At 43.3% G+C, this 21,084-nt stretch overlaps 1 protein-coding gene across 1 annotated transcript in view; it reads left to right on the forward strand.

The window, feature by feature from the left end:
* Positions 1 to 1,562: 1,562 nt before the first annotated feature.
* The window catches only part of LOC144274638 (heparan sulfate glucosamine 3-O-sulfotransferase 3B1-like), a 43,755-nt gene continuing 24,233 nt past the window's right edge, over positions 1,563 to 21,084 (forward strand). The window contains exon 1 of the mRNA XM_077833622.1: positions 1,563 to 2,107. Coding sequence (XP_077689748.1) covers positions 1,563 to 2,107 — 545 coding nt within the window. The remainder of the gene's footprint in view (positions 2,108 to 21,084) is intronic.

The raw sequence follows: 21,084 nt of genomic DNA on the forward strand, positions 1-21,084 counted from the left end.
TGGCTTCGTCTGCCTGCTGACTGCGGTTATTACAGTTAAAAGTCTCTGTCTCTAAAGAACACTTTAAAGTTCGCCTCCCCCCTGTAAGCAACCGCACCAGGCTAGGGCAAAAGTGGGGGAGACAGAAAGAAAAACGAAATGTTTCCAAGGAAGGTAGAGCGGCTCCGACAGCGAAGCCCCCAAATGGAAACTCCGGGCAGCGATTCGCCAGGAGGAGAAACCAATGGCCTCCAGTGGGGTAGTTCTGAGGTCTTGCGCTGTAACTTGCCAGCCCTGCACCGGGGAGCCAGGCTGGTGCAGAAGGAAGTCTCCATGGCTGGGAGCAGCGCAGTATAGTATGGGAGTGGGCGGGAGGGAGCCCTATATATTGCTGGAGAGAGAGATAGCTAGCTATATGGGCTGATTGCAGGGCTATATACAGTACTTTTGGGACAGGGGATCTACCTATATCACCATTATATATTGCCGGGGAGCAGTGCCATATACTTCTGGGGGTCTGGGAGCTGCGCAGATTGCCGGGTAGCAGTGCCATGCGCTTTTGGGAGTGGGGCCCCCTATCCATATTGCTGGTGGCAGGGCTCTCTCTATGCACAGCTGGAGGGTGGGCGCTGGAAGCAGCACTGTCCGCTCCTAGGCGTCTCCTTTCCTCTTCATCCACTAACCGGGTCCCTTCAGCCAACTAAATTCATCACGGGGTTGACGACCTTCCCCGGACGATCCCTGCCTTCCGGAGCCAGTATCCCTCCCCGCCCCCCCTCCATAACCTCCTTGTGTGCGCGCGCTCGCCACATCTGGCTGCGTCTCGCTGCACATCTGGGCGGGTAACGGGGCTGTCTCCAGCGCGCAGCCCAGGCTCCCCGGCTGCGTGGCTGAGCGCGGAGGAGGAATGAGTTCGGGGCAGGAGGTTGCTGATCCACCCTCCCCGTCGCCTTCCTTTCACCCCCCGCCCCCCACGCCCCCAAAGAGCCTTGACTCCACACCCGCCCCTGCCCCTTGAACGGCTCATTAGCCAATTAGAATCGCTAATCACCTCCAGCCGCCCCCAGCGCCCCGCCCCGCCGGAGCAGCCTGCATTCCCGTTGGCTGCCTTGCTATCAACAAATGGGGCTAATTATCATAGGGAACCCGGCTCTTATAGGCCACCGGGGCTGCCTATCACGGGCGACCGCTTCCCACCCCTCCTCGCCGGGCTGAGGGGCTGCCCGCTGGAGGCCGGCGCTCGGGCAGTCCGGGGGAGGCTCTGCCAGGGGCCGGTCGCAGGCAGGCTCCCGGGGAGCAGCCGCGGGGCGCTGGGGCAGAGGCGGCGATGCTGGGCGCGCGGCGCGGAGCCTGCTGAGTGACTTGCCCTGGGGCACTGGCCGTGCGCCCCGGGGAGCGCGGCATGGCACCCCGAGCCTCCCCGCGCTAGCCTCTCTCCGGGAGCGCAGCCCAGCGCGGCTCCTGAGCGGCTGGGCGGAGGGGCACCCCCGCGCGGCGCTGGGGCTCGACTGGCGGGGCCCGGGAGCAACCCCCGCGGCGGTGCCCGTGCGCTGAGCCATGCTGCCCGGCGCGCAGGCGGGCATATGGGACAGCGCCTGATCTGCTGCCTCGATGCGCCCAGCGCCCTGCAGCCGCCGCCGCCGCTCCTCCCGGTGAGACGGAAACTCCTGCTGCTCTGCATCATGCTCTTCCTCTGGCTCTACATGTTCTACTCCTGCGCCGGCTCCTGCGCCTCCGTGCCCGGCCTCGCGGGGAGGCCCGCTGCCGCTGCCGGGGCCGGGGAGGCTGCCGCCACCGCTGGAGCGCGCGGAGAGGGTCTCCAGGTGCTTTCCAAGCTGCTGCGCCGGGCGCCTTCCGGGGGAGCCCAGGGGCTGGCGGGTCCCGCCGCGGCTTCCCCCTCGGAGCTGCGGGAGGAGCAGAGCGCGTCCCCCGACCCCACCAGCCCCATCTCCAGCTTCTTCAACGGCTCCGGCACCAAGAAGCTGCCGCAGGCCATCATCATCGGGGTGAAGAAGGGCGGCACGCGGGCGCTGCTGGAGTTCCTGAGGGTGCACCCCGACATCCGGGCCGTGGGGGCCGAGCCCCACTTCTTCGACCGCAACTACGAGCGGGGCTTCGCCTGGTACAGGTACCCCCCTGCCCCCTCCCCTCCATGTGCCTCCTGATGCGTGTGCGTGATTGAAACTTAACCCCTGCGGGGTCACTTGGACCAAACCCATAAATCAACTTCCTCACCCTCCAGGCCATTTCTGCTTCATTTCCCCCTCCAGGGGAGGGGGGGGGTTTCCACTTACACCTTTTATACAGATCCATAATTTATAGCCTCAGATCAGCAGCAGGAATCGCCCCCTCCCTCCTCCCCCACTCTGAACATACAAGAGATGCTGCTCCCGGAGCTTTCCCTAACTTCGCTTTTTGCGGCAGGAAAAGGTCTAAATGAGGTGCAGCTCCGGATTGGCTTTTGCCCTGGCCCACCTAGACCCACCCAGTGTGTATTTTTCCCTTTCTAATTTCTGCAGCAGGACAAGATTTCCTGTAAACTGCCCTCTGTGGAAATAGATGGGGAGCTCTACTTTATATATGTAAAAAAATCGATATGTCCGCTGGGGATTCCCATTACCGCAGAGACTCCAGGGGGAAAAATGTAGAAAGTTTATTTTTCTTCTCTAGTTGGCTCCGCAGTGGTTGTACTGCTCCGCTATCGGAGGGGGCGGAGGGTGGGATTGTTTGTCTCTCAGCGCGATATAGAAATTGCAAAAAATAGTGGCTTCTCCCTCCAATTAAATTTGAATCCTGGAGAACCATTCAGCTACTTTCTACTATCCCCTCATAAGGCGGCGAGCTACACGAGGGGAATGCCCCAGAGGGGAAGCCCTTTGGTTAGATCCGTTCCTTGTTTCTGACAAATCGGCGAAGAAATCCGGGGGGCACCTGGTTTATGGAAGGATCGGGCGCCTAGATTCTGCTGCTATGTCCGGCAATAGCCATCTGGGCCACTGAGCCAGGATCGGCCCATAATTTGTAAGATTACCCCGAATGGTTAGGACTGGTGTTCTCGGTCAGGCTGTTGGCTGACAAAAAGTCAGCCGCTGTGTCCCGGTTCTGTTTGCTGAATGCAGCTCAGCTGGTGATTAAAAAGCCCAGATAAGGCCGCTGGGAAAGTCCCCACAATTTAGAAGATGGAAACAGTTCTTTACTCTCGTGACCGATGGGGCAATGCAGGTGCCCCTTCCCATCGTCTACCATTTCACCAGGAGCTGCTTTTTCAGGTTCGGCATTTGCCAGTATCCGTATAAACGTGCCCTTGACTTTAATTCCTCGCATGTATTTTTGGCGCCCGTCGTTTGCTTTGGCCAGACGGGGTTTGATCGCTGCGAGGGAGGCAGCTTTAGCATGGAGCAGGGATGTAGTGATCTCTGTTGGGAAGAAAGGGACACTGCAGCATCTCTTCCAGCGCATCAGACCCTTCTCGGCTCCTTCTTTGCAAAAGGGAATCGATCCAGAACTCCGGTACCGTTCCGCAGGAACGCGAACCGAACGGAACCAATTTTCTTTGAGCGTCCGCAAGACCCGTTGTTTGGGTTTTATCGATAAAACAAAATAAAACGCCCCCCCCCTTTTTTTGCCTTAAAATAAATTTTGATCATGAAAAGTTTAGAGGGGAAAATACTTCACATGCACGGGATCCTTTTTGTCCTTTTAAATGCCAGAAAAGTGTTAACTGTCAAATGTCTCTGGATTGAGACAGCTCAATCTCAGCTGCTCCAGTGTCATGAATTTTGTGTTATAGTGAGCCGGTGTTTAGAGGCTCTGGGGTGCAAACTCCAGTTTGCAGTAAATTATTAGTTTAAACTAGATTTGCCCCGCAGTGTTGGATAATCTGAGCCCGATTTGCTTGAGGGATTTGGAAAGAAAGAATCCCATCGATAGAGTTCCTGAAACATTGCTACCGCTTCGTGTCTCTTTTTTTGCACCGCGTTCCCTTTAACTTCTGCGGTCCAACATGTCTGGGCTCGGCCGAGCTGAACAGCAATGGAAGAGTAACAGTCTCGTATTAACGCTTTGTTCTTCTTTCTCCCCGCTTGCCTTGTGGTGCCCAAACACAGGTTTGCTTTGGCTGTCTGTCTTACCAGCGTGATGTCTCTTGCTTGTTTGAATTTTGTTTAAAACTGTGTTGGCAGCAGGGTTGTAAAAAGTTCTGTCTTCAGAACAAATACGGGCTGCAAAAAATAAAATCCCCAAAAGAACAAAATTGTGTGTGTGTGTAAGGGAGGGACTGCGGAGAGAAAATACAGCTCCAGGGAGACTGAAGTGATTTGATTGTCCTTTTTTTTTTTTTTTTTCCCCCCTTCCCTAATTATTTCTTTATTCTGAAGAGTTACAAAAGTCTAGAAGTTTGCTGGATGATGAAAGGCAGCTAGTGCACCATGTCCCAGGCTGCGAGCTGCCTTGCTTTACCCTGCAGCTGTATTACAGGGGTGTTGGGGCAGGGGGACAGAACAGCAAAACCCTGTAAACTCAAGGTGCTGGTGAGGACTGAGCAGCAGGTGACGGATCTGTACAGAAAATCCAGGGGAGAAAAGTTAGCCCAACTTCAGGGGGAAGGGGCAGGCTGTTCACCTACAGCCTTCATCTTCCTGGGTCCCTTTTCGCTAAGCTGTGAGCACAGTTCCTGCAAGCCCAGTTTGTGGCGCTTTTTGACAAATGGAAAGTGAATAACTTCCACTAAATCCTAGTATCGGCGGTAGCCGTGTTAGACTGTATCAACAAAAACAACAAGGAGTTCGGCGGCACCTTTAAAGACTAACAGATTTATTTGAGCATAAGCTCTCCTGGGTAAAAACCCCACTTCTTCCAATGCATCTGAAGTGGGGTTTTCACCCAGGAGAGCTTATGCTCAAATAAATCTGGTCAGCCTTTAAGATAACACTAAATCCTAGGAGACAACGGCATCTGACGAATTGAGAACTAGACCCGACTTCAAGTTGATGGGAGGGGATCAATAAATAGCTATAGATTAAAATGCATATAATAAAGCATGAGTGTGCAAGCCTAATTAGTAGATCTATATCGTGTGTCTATAGACAGTCACACAATCATGTCATTAAATATATACACCTACGATTTTTATATATAAAGTAGCCTGGGTGCATTTTAAACAAAATCAGTTGTCTAATTCTACAATAGTCAGATTTGATTGTCTTGCAGTAAATAATGTAAAGCATGAACGTCACACTTATTGTATACTTGACTGCTTTGTAGCTGTAGGTTGACTTTCTTGAAGGAAAAAAAAGAAAGATGATTATTTTAAATCTGGTTAGTTTTTGAAAACATATTCAGGCATATAATGTTCTAACTCCAGAACAGACTCTATTAAATAAAGGAATGTTTCCATTTGAATTGGAGTAATTAATTTAATCCCCAAAGAAAGGTGAAGGTATAATCTGTGTCAGCTGGAAAACATTTGGTGGGAAAGGGGAAAAAAATGAACTGTAAACCAAGTGAAAAATCCAGTAGCACCCACAGTGTTCGTTAGGGATGTTAGTTACAAAACCCTGTTAGTACTGTATATTTAATTCTTTGCTGATTTTTAAAGTGAATGGGTACTTGTTGATTTCAGAGGTGGTGGAGTCCAGCAAAAGAAAATACTTTATTTTGTTGCAATAAAACAGAAACCAAACTAGCTATTACTCTTCGGTTCAATCTTTCCCTCTTTCGTTCAGGGACATGGTACAGAAGTCAGATCTATTTTAACTCAGTCCTGAAACTCATAAGCAGACGCTGAAGTTAATGGGAGTTCTGTGTTAAGACTATATGGGATCTGGCCCATTCAAAGTCTGTTAGTCACTTCAGGTATGTGTTTAGGACTCTTTCTTGGGGGGAGGGGGCGGAGGCGGGTGGTAAAGGTGGAATCCCTTTTTTTTTTTTCAAGATCTTCCAACAACAAAATTCAAAGCACCAATGTGTCAAGTTTTTTTGTTTTTTTTTTTTTAATTCAGCAGTTCAGAAACAGGCTCATTAGCAGAGCCTCAGAGGAGACTGGTAATCTTAGCACTATTCTTGCTTTCAAGGAAGATTCATTAAGGGAGTCAAAACAGGTTTGGGGTTTTTTTTGGTTTTTTTAATATTCTCCCCAAACTAAACACAAAATTAATGAGCAAAACTGTCAGGGTGACAAGAAACATTAACTTCTACACTAATCTCTGCTGAAAGAGCAGCATTAGGATCCTACTGCAACCAGGGCAAGATGATTGCCTGGAAAAATGTAAACACCTATCTATAAAAATGGTGGGTTCTCTCCCACCCCTGTGCTCTGTCCTGCACCTTCATTTCTCTGCTTCTCCTGCAATCTGCTCTGGTGTAAGGTCTGATCAGTGATCTAAACCTATCAACCGAATTCATCCAAAACTTTACTCAAACTTGGGAGTTAACATTTATTTTAATTTGATTTAAATTTCAGTGTCAGTATTTGAACTGTAAACTCTAAACTAGGGTCTATTTCCCCCCTCCAGCCCCCCCATAGGATTAAAAAATAGATGAAAAGATTTTTTGTCTTTCTATAACTCTTCATTATTAATGCACTCCTGAATCCCCATCTTGCTTGAAAGCAGTGGTAATTTAAATTATTGCAGGGATTATGAAAAATAATGTAACAACCTAGCCCATAAATAAGGATGACTTGTATTTATACATCACACAAACAGTGGTGGTGCTCTGCTCATAACATTATTAAAATGGGAGGGAATGGAAGAGGCATTTGTTACCCTAGATCAAGGTTTAGACTATATATACCATATGGCCCATGTTGTCTGTTTGGGATAGTCAAAAAAAACTTATTGCCTGACTTGTATAAGGTAGACTTGAGGGGCTGTAATGCTGCAGAGTGTCTCTTCGGCACAAACTGCACTGCTCACAACCGGTTAAGTGGGTAATGATTTTATAGGTTGATAATCCCAAGAGCTACAGTGGCAAAGCAGAGGAGGACATTTGCATTAAGCATCAGAATTTAATAGTAGTTCCACTTGGCATAACAAGGCACCATTAACCTAAACAAAAGACATTTGTGGGTGATGAAGCTCATTAAAGATGTTGATTGGGTGATGGTTTTTTTTTTCTTCCCATCCCTCCCCCCTTCTGTTTGCTGTGATTCAGGACGGCTGTGAGAAAAGAAACGAAACAGTCATCTGCCCCCATAATCAAGTTTGCTTTAGACTAGGACTGGAGTGCTTCAGATTTTACTTAGTTTATTCACTCTCATACTGTCCCGGATCACTTCCTCAGAGTTTACATGCTTTTGAAGATGAGGTGGAAATACTAATTAAAAGCTCTGGTTTTGAGTGATTCTTTCTTTCCCCTGTCCACCTCTTCCCCCCCCCCCTCCCAAAATCAGTATACAACATGTTTGCAACTTAATAGTTATTTAAACTCCGATGCCAAAAAGTGTTTGAACACTAGATATTTTGTCTAATAGCAAATTTAATAAGGGAAAATATTTATTTAGTTATCTATCGTGCAAATAATTTTAGCTTGTTTTCCTCTACTGAGGTTAACAAGCTAAAATTCTATCCACAGGCCAATTATAAACTGAGGTTTTAATAGTAAACTTAAAACTGAACTATTTTATACAAAACCATAAATACTGTTCAGTTTGTGAACACTACTTTTTTTTCCCTCCACTTAACTTTCAAGATTTTGTGTGTTGCTTAGATGTATTTAGGATTAAATTCTCTTCTGCTAGTGAAACAAGACCACATAGCATGAAAATGTTAGCAGAACCAGATCTTTCTTTTGACCATACGAAAAATATAGTGGTATCACTCCAGGCTGTGCTGTGTGCCCTGTGACTGGAACTTCTTTGTTGTGTGGTGGTGGTGGTTAGATCTGTATGAATTAGGAGAGAATTAATTTTGTAACTTTTTGCATTAGTAGTTCATACTAGGATAGTGTATCTCTCTCTCACACACAGGATCAGTTTCACCACTGATAAATTGCTCAGATTAGTCATTTTGGGAAGCAGAATGAAGATAATTAATTCATTAAACTGGAGTTGCACTAATGGGGCTAAAACTGGTTAGATACCAGGTTCAGTGTTATGTGGGTGGCGTTTCAGAGCAATAGTAAATTTATGAACTCCTTATCTTCAATGGCAGTGGGGTTGGAATTGCATGGTTGGGGGTAGGAGCTATTCAATTCTAAAATCTACAGTTCTAGGGCCTGATCCCGAAAAAACACAAATAGTTTACCCACATGCAGTCAATGGGACTACTCATAGGGTTTAAAGGATTGGGGGCTTGGAGAGCAGTAATCTAGGCTTTATAAAAACCATAGTTCTGCAAGCACCTGCTTAACTTTGCACATGTGAGTAGTCTCTTTTGGAGCCAATGGAACTACTGTTGCATAGCATTAAGCATGTGCATAAGCAGCCTGTAGAAGCATGGTGAAGATTGGTATGAATATTTCAAATTGTCAAATCAAGATTAACAAAATACTGACATTTAAAGAAACACAAACTTTTTTTTCAGTGTAAAGGAATACTAAAAATAGAACTCTAAATGGAGTTAAATTTGAAACCCTGTGAGTTTAGGTAGCAGCTGTGAAGATTTCAAGCTCTCCAAATTTTAATTTTAATGCATTTTGAGGGAGAGACGACTCCCGCCCTCCAACTTCTGTTAGCAAAACATAAAATAAGGTCACAGTGTGTGCTGCATTGGTTACTGAGAGGAGTAAATACAATCTAGCTAAACAGAAGTCTCTTTGAAATCTCTTACTACCAATTCTGGGACTTCAACAGTGTACTGCCAACCCTACAGCAGTTAAGGTAAAATAAAAAAAGCTAACCGCATTTATAATGCGGTATTCTGAAATGAGAACCTGCATGTTACAAGGGAGAAGAGCTGTCAAGATTTATCAGCAAAAATGGTGTTGAAGGTGTTGAACTCTGTTTTTAATTAGGCATCTAAATTAGACCATAAAATGGTTGATTAATCTTTTACAAGTGAAGGGGGGAAAATAACTAAAACTAATTTAATCATAAATGTAATCCCAGATGCAATGAGTTGGGAGACTGTCAATATTTAAAAGAAATATTTTTGCTTTACGTTTGGAAATGCCAGTATTCAATTTATTCACGTTCATTCTGAAGCGATTCATTGGAATAGAAATTCTTGTAATAGTTTGGGTTGGAGCTCTAGCCCGTTACCTTGTAAACACTTATGTACTTTTGTAACTTTGCTTATGCAAGTGGACCCATTGATTTCAACAGCATGTGATGAAGCGTAAAACTTTGTCACCAAAATGGCTTGAGATTGGGAATTTAACAGTCACTTTTTTTAAAGGGATTTAAGCTTCTAAATCACTAGGCACACTTTCAAATTATACCTGAAAGTTATTCATGTGCCTAAGTGTTTGCAGGATTGGGGCCTAAGTTTAGCATTTAAAAATGAATATTGCAATTGGAAAATGAACATTTCAATTGCCAAACAACTTCACAGTTTATAAATGTCACAAACTAAAAATCTGACAGCACATCAATCTTTTTCATTAAAATAACTTTTTGCAAATTTCTAACTCTCTGATCCAAATAAGCTAAAGGAGTTTGACCATATGAATTAGAAATAAGATTCTGTCTCCAAACTCCCAGTGACTTAACTGAGCCTCAGCATGTTTCAAGGTCCTGCATATTTCCATAATCTCCTCATGTTTTAAATTTAAATTGATGTCAGACAGGATAAAGAGCTGTAGCTGAATAATAAAATTTCTTATTTTGTCATTCACATAACCAGAAAATATAAACTGTTATGAATTACTCACTGTTCAGTTATATGCATACTGCCCCTGATTCTGACTTTACGAACATTTCAAAACTATTCACAAGTATTCCCATTGAAGTCAATGGGGCCTCTTGCATTCGTAAAGTTACTCATATGCATAAGTGTTTGCAGGATTGAGTCTTCGTTGCACAAATCGGACTGTCCAGTTTTAAAACTTTAGATCTTTTTTGGTATATTTCACCCTAGCAATATGTTAATGGGGATATTTAACCCTGAGGTGGTGGTAGATCTTTGAGGAGTTGGTACTTAGTTTTAGTTGAGAGACAACTTTAAAAAAAATATATATATATATTTTTAAAAAAAAAAAGTTGACTCCTGCAAGGCACAACTTCCAATAGAGCTTGCTTATCTAGATAAGTTTCCTTTCTGGAATGGTATTTGTGACTAATAGTGTTCAATATATCATTTTTGTCTGAACTGTTACTTTATAAAGTATAAAGGATGTTGGCTTGTGAAGGAGAAGCAAAATGGTGGTTTTTATTTTTCTTCTGCTTAATTGTTTGCAAGGTAAAGGGGTTGTTGAAGTGAAACAAAACATGATTTTCTTCTGCTGCAAAAATAAAGCAAAATCAGATAATGTTGTTCGGGAAATATAGTCCCTGAAGCAGCAAAGTGATAAGAGGGGGAAAAATTGAATGGATTTTCAATAGCGAGATAGCTGGAGATCCAACGGAAACAAATTCTGTAAGCATGTTGCATTTTTTCTGGTAATTAATGCAGCATGTTAGCTGCTTCAAATGAGAGTATTTACCATGACAGAAAAGAAATAAGATCTAGCCATTACTGCAAACTAATTATAAGTAGTGTGTGGAATTTTTGATATTTAAGCTTCCTCTTTGCAATTGTCTCAGAAAATTGAAGTGTGCAGCATTAACAACCTTGTGCATTTGTGGTGGGGAGAGGCAAGGGAATAGCCTCTTGTGGACTGGTATATAATGCAATTGCTGTCTTACAGGACTGCCAGAAAAATCACTCCTTCTTGCAAGCCTAGAATATCAGTTCTATGATATTTTGAAACTATTTTCTCTGTATTTTTATTTGGGGCAGCAATAATGATACTCTTAAATAGTACTAAGAACTTAAGTCTGTCTCACAATAAGTATAACTGACCCTATATTGCTTGCTGGATTATTATATATTTTTTTAACAACTTTTCCATCTGCTGTAGGGCCGGTTTGCTGCAGTGCCAAGCACTTCCTGCAATGTGCTGAATATCCCCAGTTCCCCACTGAATGTTTATTTAGACTACCAGATTGTAGGCTTTGTCTGTGTGTGGAAAGTGCCCTCGTGCTGTAATCTAAATAATAGCACCATAATGTACAGTGCTCTGAACAAAACACTGATGGAATCCTTGCCTTGGAAAGCCAAATTTTAGGGTTTGATCCTCCTGCAAGTGCAGAGTCCCTAATCTCTGATTTTAGTGAGAGTTGTGGCTGCAGATTCAGGCTTGTGGGCATGTCTGGTTACATGTGGTTTATCTATTTCAAGCATGGTAATAACTGCATTTATGAAAATCTTCTTAGATTACTTGGCACTTAAGGAATCTCAAGGATCCAGGCCCCGTTGCGTTAGGTGCTGCTTCACGGTGACTCTGCAGAGACTTGGTGAGCCGTGAACTTCCTTACCATAGGAACGTCACAATTGCCATAATGAGCAAATTGTCCCATAGTGCCCCCTGGTATCTAGTCAGAGCTCTAGAAAGGGGGTAGGGGGATAATTAGTCTCAGAGTCAAGTGGTTTATTAATGATATGGGGTAAAACCCTGGCCCCAATGAAGTTAACAGTGAACTTTCATTGACTTCACCGAGGCTGGGATTTCACCCATGATCGCTGCAGCACTATAAATACCTGCTTTACAGTGGTGACAAGTGTGTGGTTCCAACACCTTTTGCAGCAGATCTGTGCAAACTATTGATAAAGCAACAAGGATCCAATGCAGCCAGGTGCTGAGTGCCCTCCACTACCACTGACGGCATCTTCTAAGGGCACTCAAACCTTGCAAGATCTTGCTTTTAAGGATGCAAAGCGGTCTCTTGCAATAAACGTCAGAGTGACCTGGACTGGACCTGGATTCCTTTGATTAAAAAAAACTTCATGCATATGAATCATAGCATCTGTACAAAGAAGGCAGGCTTCTCTACCAAATGTCGTTGAGTTGCACTTAACTGGAACGAAAGCTACAATTTATTTTTAAATAAGGCTTTTTCTTTGTTCTTCTGTTTTTGGATGGCTTCTCTTTAACATTTTTGATCCCTTTGGGATCTTTGCTCTTTTTCTTTCAAAAAGAGATCACGCTATTATTGAGCTTGCCTCGTACTGCCCACCCCCAAATCATTTGTCGACGGGGATTTTTTCCCACCCACTCATTAATATTTGCAGGCAAGAGTCCAATAGGATTTTAAATGGGGCTATCACTACTTCTGTGTCTTTTTTTTTTTAAAAAAAAAACAACAAAAAAATGCTCTCCAAGGCACTTATTGCCTCCAGTCAGATCCTGACAGACCCAAATGACATTGTCTTAGTGACTGTGTGGAGTTATGAAGAAAATGGCCCCAGAAAGGAGGGGTGGACTGCTATGATCAGTCAGCAAGGCCCTTGTGTTTCATGGGATCATTCCTTTAGATCTGAGGAGGGTTGAGTTGTTCAAACAGATGGCAAAGATTATTCGTGTTGCTGGGCTTTCAGTGCGCTACTCTGTTTCAAGCACATTGCCTGATATGACGCACGTGATGAGTTCTTCCCAGCACGACGCTGAGAGGAGCTACATTGTCTGCTGTGATCAGGTTTCATAGCCTCACCTGTTGAGTTGTTGAACTTTTTCAAAGTTGACCATGCATTTGGGGGGGTGGGTATGAGGCTTATTTGGGTGGTGGATCTGCCTGGCTAATCTGATTAGTGCGATACTCTGTGGCATGTCATGGAACATTATGCTAGCGATTGGCATCAAAATAATTGGAAGAGAATCCCTGGTGCTTAGTATCTTTTATTAAAGTGGACAAGGTGAACTCTTTAACTTATGCAGCTGAGTATCTTCAGCTGCTTTCTGGGAGGTAGAAGGCTTTGATTGTCATTTGAAAAATGTAGGTGCCAAACTTTTTATTTCTGGATGTGTTCTACTGCCAAACCGGTTCGTTCTTTCCCGCCCTGCAAAGGGCTGAGTACCGTCATCGACAAAAAAACAAAATTGAGGATGTTGAGTACTTAGGAAGAGGCAGGCTTTAATTGTTTAATTGACTTAGGATGGAATAACTGCACAGACCTTGGGCTCCTTGTAGTAAGAACAAAGTATAGTCCTCTTTCAACGTGAACACTCCTCTCTTGTGTTGGTGTGAATACCAGTAATCAGTGGGTTGGGGGATAATTAATAGACCAGGTCTGTGTTGGACAGTGGACATATGGGCTCCAAAGGACAACAAATACCAGGTCACGTTATTTCAGCAGTTTAATGAGAAGGTCAGGAAGCGATCAGCTGCTACCTGTTTTCACCATGTGATGTTTGAGGGGTGACTGGAGTGATGCCTGTGTGATTGTATATTAAACTTTCAGGCACAATAATGTTACATTCAAAATAGTCCCAGAGATCTAAAGTGCAGAGAAGTTTACTTATCTGCTCTCATTCGTGCTCCCAACAATTTTTCACATCTCTTTACTTGTAGTGATTTAATTTAAACTTGCAACCTCACTAACAAACCAAATTGGGCTGTAATGTTACACGTAACACTTCACATTTTTTTTTAAAAAGCTTGCAAAGAATATCAAGACACTAGTGATAGCAAAATCTGCTGCTTTTTTCCTCTCCTACCCTCCCCCCCAGCCGGGTGTTCCAATCTAAATGGGATTTTTTTTTTTAACTTCACCTCCTAAGGTTCTGATCATGCAATTTGATTCACATGACTAGCAGCACTCCAATAGACTGCAATGTTGGTCACTTGATAAACTAAATATTAAACACGAGGCAGAAGATTTGACTGGGGCACACTGCATAGGAGTAATGACTATCTTATGAAAATTCCTTTTATATCCATAGTACATGCATGACTTGATGCAGATCAGCTGTACAGAGCATGGTTGTTAGCCACAGCATAAATGGGGAGGGAAGAAATCTTTTATGCTGGGCAAAACATGTTTGTTTAAGTAGGTTCCCATCTCAATTTTTGTTGCAAGTGACAATATTTTATTGACTGTCAGGCACCCATTACCGTGACATGGAACATTAAAAACAAGCAACATATTAAAGTTGATCAGTCAAACAGTGCCCTCGTCGATCCTTGTGCTACCACTAGAAGAATTTCCCCAGGCAAATGCGTGCCCCAAAATGATGTATTTTGCCACCTGCTCTGAAGTCAGTAAACTTGGGTTCTGATCGACCAGTGGAGGCAACAATGTCTAAACCAGAATCCTTCCCCCAAGAACACCCTGTCCCCAGGCCTCAAGGGTGGTTATCTGGGGACAGTAAGGAAAAGCTGTAAGAGAAAACAGAATTCCTACAACCTTTGGTGCACAATGGTATCCTGGATTATCCGTAAATCAGCCTGAACTCTAGTCCAGTTCGAATAACTCATGTTGGGTACTGCACTTGGCCCAGATTCCTCAGCCACTTGCTGGTTTTACAAATTATTTCTTTTTAAATAGAAAAGGAGTACTTGTGGCACCTTAGAGACTAACCAATTTATTTGAGCATGAGCTTTCGTGAGCTACAGCTCACTTCATCAGAGGCATACCGTGGAAACTGCAACAGACTTTATATATACACAGAGAATATGAAACAATACCTCCTCCCACCCCACTGTCCTGCTGGTAATAGCTTATCTAAAGTAATCGTCAGGTTAGGCCATTTCCAGCACAAATCCAGGTTTTCTCACCCTCCACCCCCCCACACAAATTCACTCTCCTGCTGGTGATAGCCCATCCAAAGTGACAACTCTTTACACAATAAGAAAAGGAGTCCTTGTGGCACCTTAGAGACTAACCAATTTATTTGAGCATGGTCATGCTCAAATAAATTTGTTAGTCTCTAAGGTGCCACAAGGACTCCTTTTCTTTTTGCGAATACAGACTAACACGGCTGTTACTCTGAAACCTGTCTTTACACAATGTGCATGATAATGAAGTTAGGCCATTTCCTGCACAAATCCAGGTTCTCTCACTCCCTCACCCCCCTCCAAAAACCCACCCCCATACTCACACAGACTCACTCGCCTGCTGGTAATAGCTCATCCAAACTGACCACTCTCCAAGTTTAAATCCAAGTTAAACCAGAACATCTGGGGGGGGGGGTAGGAAAAAACAAGAGGAAATAGGCTACCTTGCATAATGACTTAGCCACTCCCAGTCTCTATTTAAGCCTAAATTAATAGTATCCAATTTGCAAATGAATTGCAAAGGAGGAGGTATTGTTTCATATTCTCTGTGTATATATAAAGTCTGCTGCAGTTTCCACAGTATGCATCTGATGAAGTGAGCTGTAGCTCACGAAAGCTCATGCTCAGATAAATTGGTTAGTCTCTAAGGTGCCACAAGTACTCCTTTTCTTTTTGCGAATACAGACTAACACGGCTGTTACTCTGAAACCTTCTTTTTAAATGTGCTCTTCACTCCTCTGCAACTGGTGGAAAAGACCGATGCTAAGAAGGGAAATGGACTAGAGTGAAACTGATCCTACCTAGTGCTGTCAAATGCTCAACGTAAACGCCAGTGGGGGGGGGGGGGGGGAGTGTAATTATTTCTTGAGTCTCTCAGGCCCAAGAATTTTGGGCCCTGATCCCTGCAAGCATATATGCACATGCTTGACTTTACACACAAGTAGCCCTGTTGGAGTCTGTGGGAGTAGTTACAAGGGTAACATTAAGCACAAGTATGCATATTTGCAGGATTGGGGGCTTAAATGTTTCTTGAAGTAATAACAGCAAAAGAAACTTCAGGCAAAAATGTGTGGTCTTTTGATGCTGTCCCTTTAACACCCTGTGTATCTCAAGGCATGGAATTTAGGGTCTAATCTTGTGCCCATTCAAGTTTATTGAATGGGATCAGACTCTCTTTAATTAAAATAAACTTATTTCCAGCTGCCTTCAATTCTATTAAGAAAAAAAATCTGAAACTGTTCTAATTTACTACTTAATGAACATTTTGACTGTAACAAAATGGTTATATACATTGTCTTGCTGTAAGTTAACTTCATCAAACCATGAGCCCAAAATAATCCCCCAAACCAGTCCAGTTAAAGGTCCATTTTTTTTCTCTGTAGGAAAAATGGTGGTAGGGGAAGAGACCCTCTATCAAGGGCCAGCTCTTCACTTAGTGTTAACTGGCAGGTTGAAGTCAGTGGAGCTGTGCCAGTTTACATCAGCTGAGGATCAAGGTCCAGACTGTACTAAATTTCCCCCTTCACCCCCCTAAATTTAATCTTCCATCCAAACTGACCAGTGGCTAACTTAGTATTGTGTTTAACTAAGAATAATGGGGCTCTTGCAAAGCAAGGGTCACCCTTGCCCAAGTAGTCCTCACAATGAAATCAGTGGGACTGTTTGTATAAGTAAGTCTTATGCTATTAAGGATGAGTCATAAAAGATCAGGGCTCTAATCTGGCTGGTCTACTAATGCAACACTTCAGCGTCACTGCGTTGGATTTCAAAAAGTATGTAAATGATTTTTAGGCGCACGATTCCCTTTGGAAAACTCCATTTTATTTGTTTAAATTGGCATGTTCTACCTCCTCTAGTGCGGATTCCTAGCTGGTCAGTACTCAATTTGCTTGTTCTATCAGTTAGGTGAGAATGGCATGTTTGTGAAGGTAGGGGAGAGGATGACTAAATTCTGATCATCCTTGCTGCTGGGCCTGATCCTGCACTGCTGCATGACTGGCCCTGTGACGAGCAGAACCAAGTATCACTGGAATCAGCACTTGAAATCCTTTTACATGTTAAAAGTATTTTTTGTAAGTAACTCTAATGAGGGGATACGCTTTTTAAAAGACAACACTGGAGCTGTAGACCTCAGGATCTGATGTATGGTAATAGCAAAATACTTGGTTAAAGTCCTCAGTCACAGTGGGAGTTTTGACAGAGTAAGCAATGCAGGATTGGGTCCTTCACATCTATTTCTGTGGGCATGAATATATACATATACTTTGCAATAAAGATATGCAACCCTTGCCTTTTGTAATGTTTTTACACTCATTATGCAATAACCAACAAAAAAAAAACCCCAACCCCTCAATGCCAGTTGCATTATGTAAAAAATAACGTCCACTATTTTGCAAAGCTGCAGTCTGTCTCCAGGGAGGTGAATAATAGTTTTAATCGTATTGTATATGTATAGCGCTTCAGTGGAACCAGTAATTTGCACTGGTGACCAGGAGATCAATTGTAGATTACTGGATTATGCAAATTAGTGACTAGGTTAACAAACCTTTCAAAAAAGATTGTATGAATCTTTGGGAATCACTTATTTTTACAAGCGTCATTCCATTTTTAAACAGAGTATTTCATAGCCTTCTAAAATACCTTGTAACTTTGTGCCAATTCTGCTCTCCGTAACAGTGGCATAAACCTGGAGTAACATCAGTAATTCTGTAATTACTAAAATTACAGTGTTTTTAGTGCAGGGTAGGCCAATGGCTAACAAAAAATGAAGTGTTTATTAATAGACTTCCATGCCACACTTGGCTATTAAATATTTGTTTAGAAATGTGCAAAGGCCAAATAGAGGTGGTTTTTCATTTTACCATCTAATGAATTTTCAAATCAATAATTTAAGAATTGTGAGGTTCTCCTGTAAGTAGACAAAGTATCCTAGCCTTTAAACATCAACATAATTTGTCTTTGTAAAAATGTATTTTATGTTTTATACCCAGGAAACTAGTTGCCAAATAAACTGTAATTCTAAAACGATGCTGGTGATGTTGTACAAACAATGGGCCTACTCCTGTTCTTAGTTAAAATCAGAAACCAAATTCTTCTCTGCAGAAGTGAGTCTGAATGTCTCACTCTGACACTGGCCTCATTGCCGGGATATGCAAACATTGCTGGAAATGGGCCTTAACCTGGACTTACTCACACAATCCAGTATTATGTGCTCAGGGGCTGCAGCTGCTATACCAGGTGTAACTCCAGAGTAACAGTGGTGAGTCAGCGCTAAAAATGGGAATGAATGGCCTAACTAAATTTCAGTCCAGCATTGGTGAATGTCTCCCGTTCGTCCCTCCTTTTATGTTATCTTAATAAATCCAAAGATCTTATAACACCGATCCCATAGCACTGCGATGTGCTAGATGGTGGGGTTTCATAGATCAGTTAGTCTCTGACAGTTTAGTGGTTTGGGATAAGATTTTTTCCACAAATTCTCATGACTTGCACTCCTCAATAGAGGCACCAGTGAAAACTTTACATCAAGCCACTAAACTGTCAGCAGCTAACTGGTTAAAGTCGCTCTTGCAAATGGGAGTTAGGCTCTTAAGTCAGAGGAGCTTGTAGAAATTATACCCTTGAGCTAGCTATATCTTTGGGGTCCATTTTAATTCATTGGCTTTGTTGGAATTAATGGATGGATCCTAGTATAGGAAGTGAACCTATGTTCACCATGCATTTAAACAGAATGTTTCATATAATAGATCTCTATACCAGAATGCTAAGTGCTCTGACTGGCAGAATTGCAGGCTGAGCTCATTAGTGTTGTAAAGTTTTTGATTTGGCTTTTACACTTTCTGTGGGTGGAAGGGGATTGTAATGTCTCTCTTCCCCCCACCACCCTGCAATCAGTTTGTTAGAATTTGTCACACATAATTCTGATAGCAGATTTTGTTTCCATTTATTGCTGCTCTTGTAGCTAGTGAGCAGCAGGTCTGTCTGGTGTTTCTGAAAGGCTGAGAGAATCCAGTTAATGGGGTGGAGGGGGAAGTTGTCAGACGTGCAATGGATCAGGCTCAGATAAAACTGAATAGCGGGTTAGCATTTCAAGCCAGGTCTCACTGCAAACTGATATGGGGTGGGAGCTCTAGTTGTCTGTCCTTAAGCTTGTTAATTACAGGTTCTCTTTCTGCTGTACTGCCTGGATCTGTGTTGTGGAAGGTGGAGCCCTCTTTCTGCTAATGCTTCTGCAGGGGGGGTGTGTGTGTGTGTGTGCAAAATATCCAGGTTGTACATTGCTAACTTCTGGCAAACTGTATCTTTAACATTACAGCTATTAGCTCTCCCCAGAGACCATGCTGAAGTCACACAGATAAAGGTAGCATAATAATTAGGCTGTATATAAACAGTAGGCCCCGGTGGTCTTAAAGCAGATTAAGAGCCTGTGAATTTTCTAATTTGAAAAAGTAAAGGTATCTTATCTTTCCCCAAATCTTGTATGCCAGCTCCTATAATTGCCACACTGAGAACTCTTAGATTTCATCAGCAGACGTCATTGGTGGCATTAAGCCGACTGCATGATTGGACAATAAATGGAGCTCTGTGAAGTCTGTCAGTTTTGGTGAACTTTTCTATCTTGTTTTGATTTGTTTTGTGACCACCTATTTAGTGTGATTTCCTCCTCCCCCTCCCCCCCACGCTTATACCTGTAAGGAGCTGAATAGTATGCCCTCTACTGGATGGAATCAAAACTGCTCAACTTGGGATCATATGCCAAATACTGCTAATTGAGAGAAGGCGTTTCTGATCTTTGCGTGACCCAATTACCAAGGTTATTAGGTAGCCAAGGGTATGCCACAAAACCCTAGGGATCGAAACTTGATGGTTCAGGGTTTAAAAAAAAAAAACAAAAAAAAAACCCTAGACCTCTCCCTTTCATGTCTCTAGGATTTGGAGATTGCTGAAGGATTTGGCAAGTTTCCTGCAGACCTTTTGGGAAACCCAGCCCAAATATTGGGTTGGTGATGAAACTTGAGCCTAGCAAATATTTGTTATGTGGCTTGTTTGAGAAATCTTGCCACTTTTTTACATAACGAAAATATATGATTCAAACCTTTATTTGGCTGCCTCTACCCAAACCCAGGAAAATCTTGTTCATAGCAAAACTCAAAACCAAGTATTTTCCATGGTTTGAAGGACCATGCTTTAGTTGCTCCTGAATTCAGCTGCAAACCCCTCCTCCCCCCCCCCCAATTCCCACAAAACTCCATCTAATAAAGAAAACCACTGCAGTACTTAAAGTATAAGCAAGGCCAGGCATGGGATGTTGCTGGGTGAGGTGGCGAACAGTTTTGTTCAAGCCTGATTCTGCTGACCTTACTTAGCGAACAGTCCCCATTGATTTCCACTTGAGTAAGGGTGGCAGAATTGGACTTGACAGGAGGAGACTGCATTTTAACATGGTTAAAGGGTGATCCTGCATTTGTTTGGGTTGACACTCAGGTTTCTGTAGTGCAGTGCTTATCGCTTTATCTAGGTTCTTGTCCTATGCCTGCCACAGAGGTGTGAATGCCTGGTGATTGTCAGTGCTAGCAATGGATAAAGTACAATGGCTCTAGAAGTTCAGTCCTTGGTTTCTGTGCTCGGTTGTATGCAACTGGGTCCTCTGAATCTGAGAGCAATCAGTAAGATGAACTCAAGGGCTGGCTGCTTTATAGCCTTTTCGGACACCATGAGTACCACAAACCTCTGTACTGGCTTGCCATGGAGCCTCCTTTAAAACTCCTGCACGATGCCCCTCTGTGCAGCTTAAAATGATGAAGCCGTTAGAGTTCTGGGGCAGGTACAAGGACCACTTGTAAATGGTATGTGGGATCTCTGGAAAATACCCTGTACTAGATGGGTTTGTAAATGATTTCTGCATAACACACCATGACCCCAATTGAGCTCTTCTGCTCGGTTACTCACTGTTTGATTTTGGAGCTGATCTGTCTCAATTATAAGTGCCACGGCACATCTACATCCAGCAGACGGAAGCTGAGAGAATAGGCATTGTATGTGGCCAGTTCACAATGGAATCTTTTCACTCCTCAGCCCTAGTATGGAGGCTGATGGCACTGTCTCATTTGGGAGCCTATAGGGTACAGAGATCAAAGAGGGGTGAGTCAATTACAATTCAGATTTGGTTCATCCATATGTTTGGGTATTTGAAAGACTTCAATGGTAACCAGGCTTATCTCATATGCCCATTGATTTGTTAATCTGACACTTGCTTTAATCTGAATAACAATGGCTCTCATTCAAACTGAGCAGTGTTAGGGAAAAGTCATTTAACTTGGGCTTTACTAAGTTCTTGCATATAAACCCACTAGGTTCTTTATAACAAAATTGTGGCTGAAGGGTTTAGGAGTAATTTTGAGATGAGTACCATA

This window comes from Eretmochelys imbricata, chromosome 14, assembly GCF_965152235.1.
Source record: "Eretmochelys imbricata isolate rEreImb1 chromosome 14, rEreImb1.hap1, whole genome shotgun sequence".
NCBI classification, from domain to species: Eukaryota; Metazoa; Chordata; order Testudines; family Cheloniidae; genus Eretmochelys; species Eretmochelys imbricata.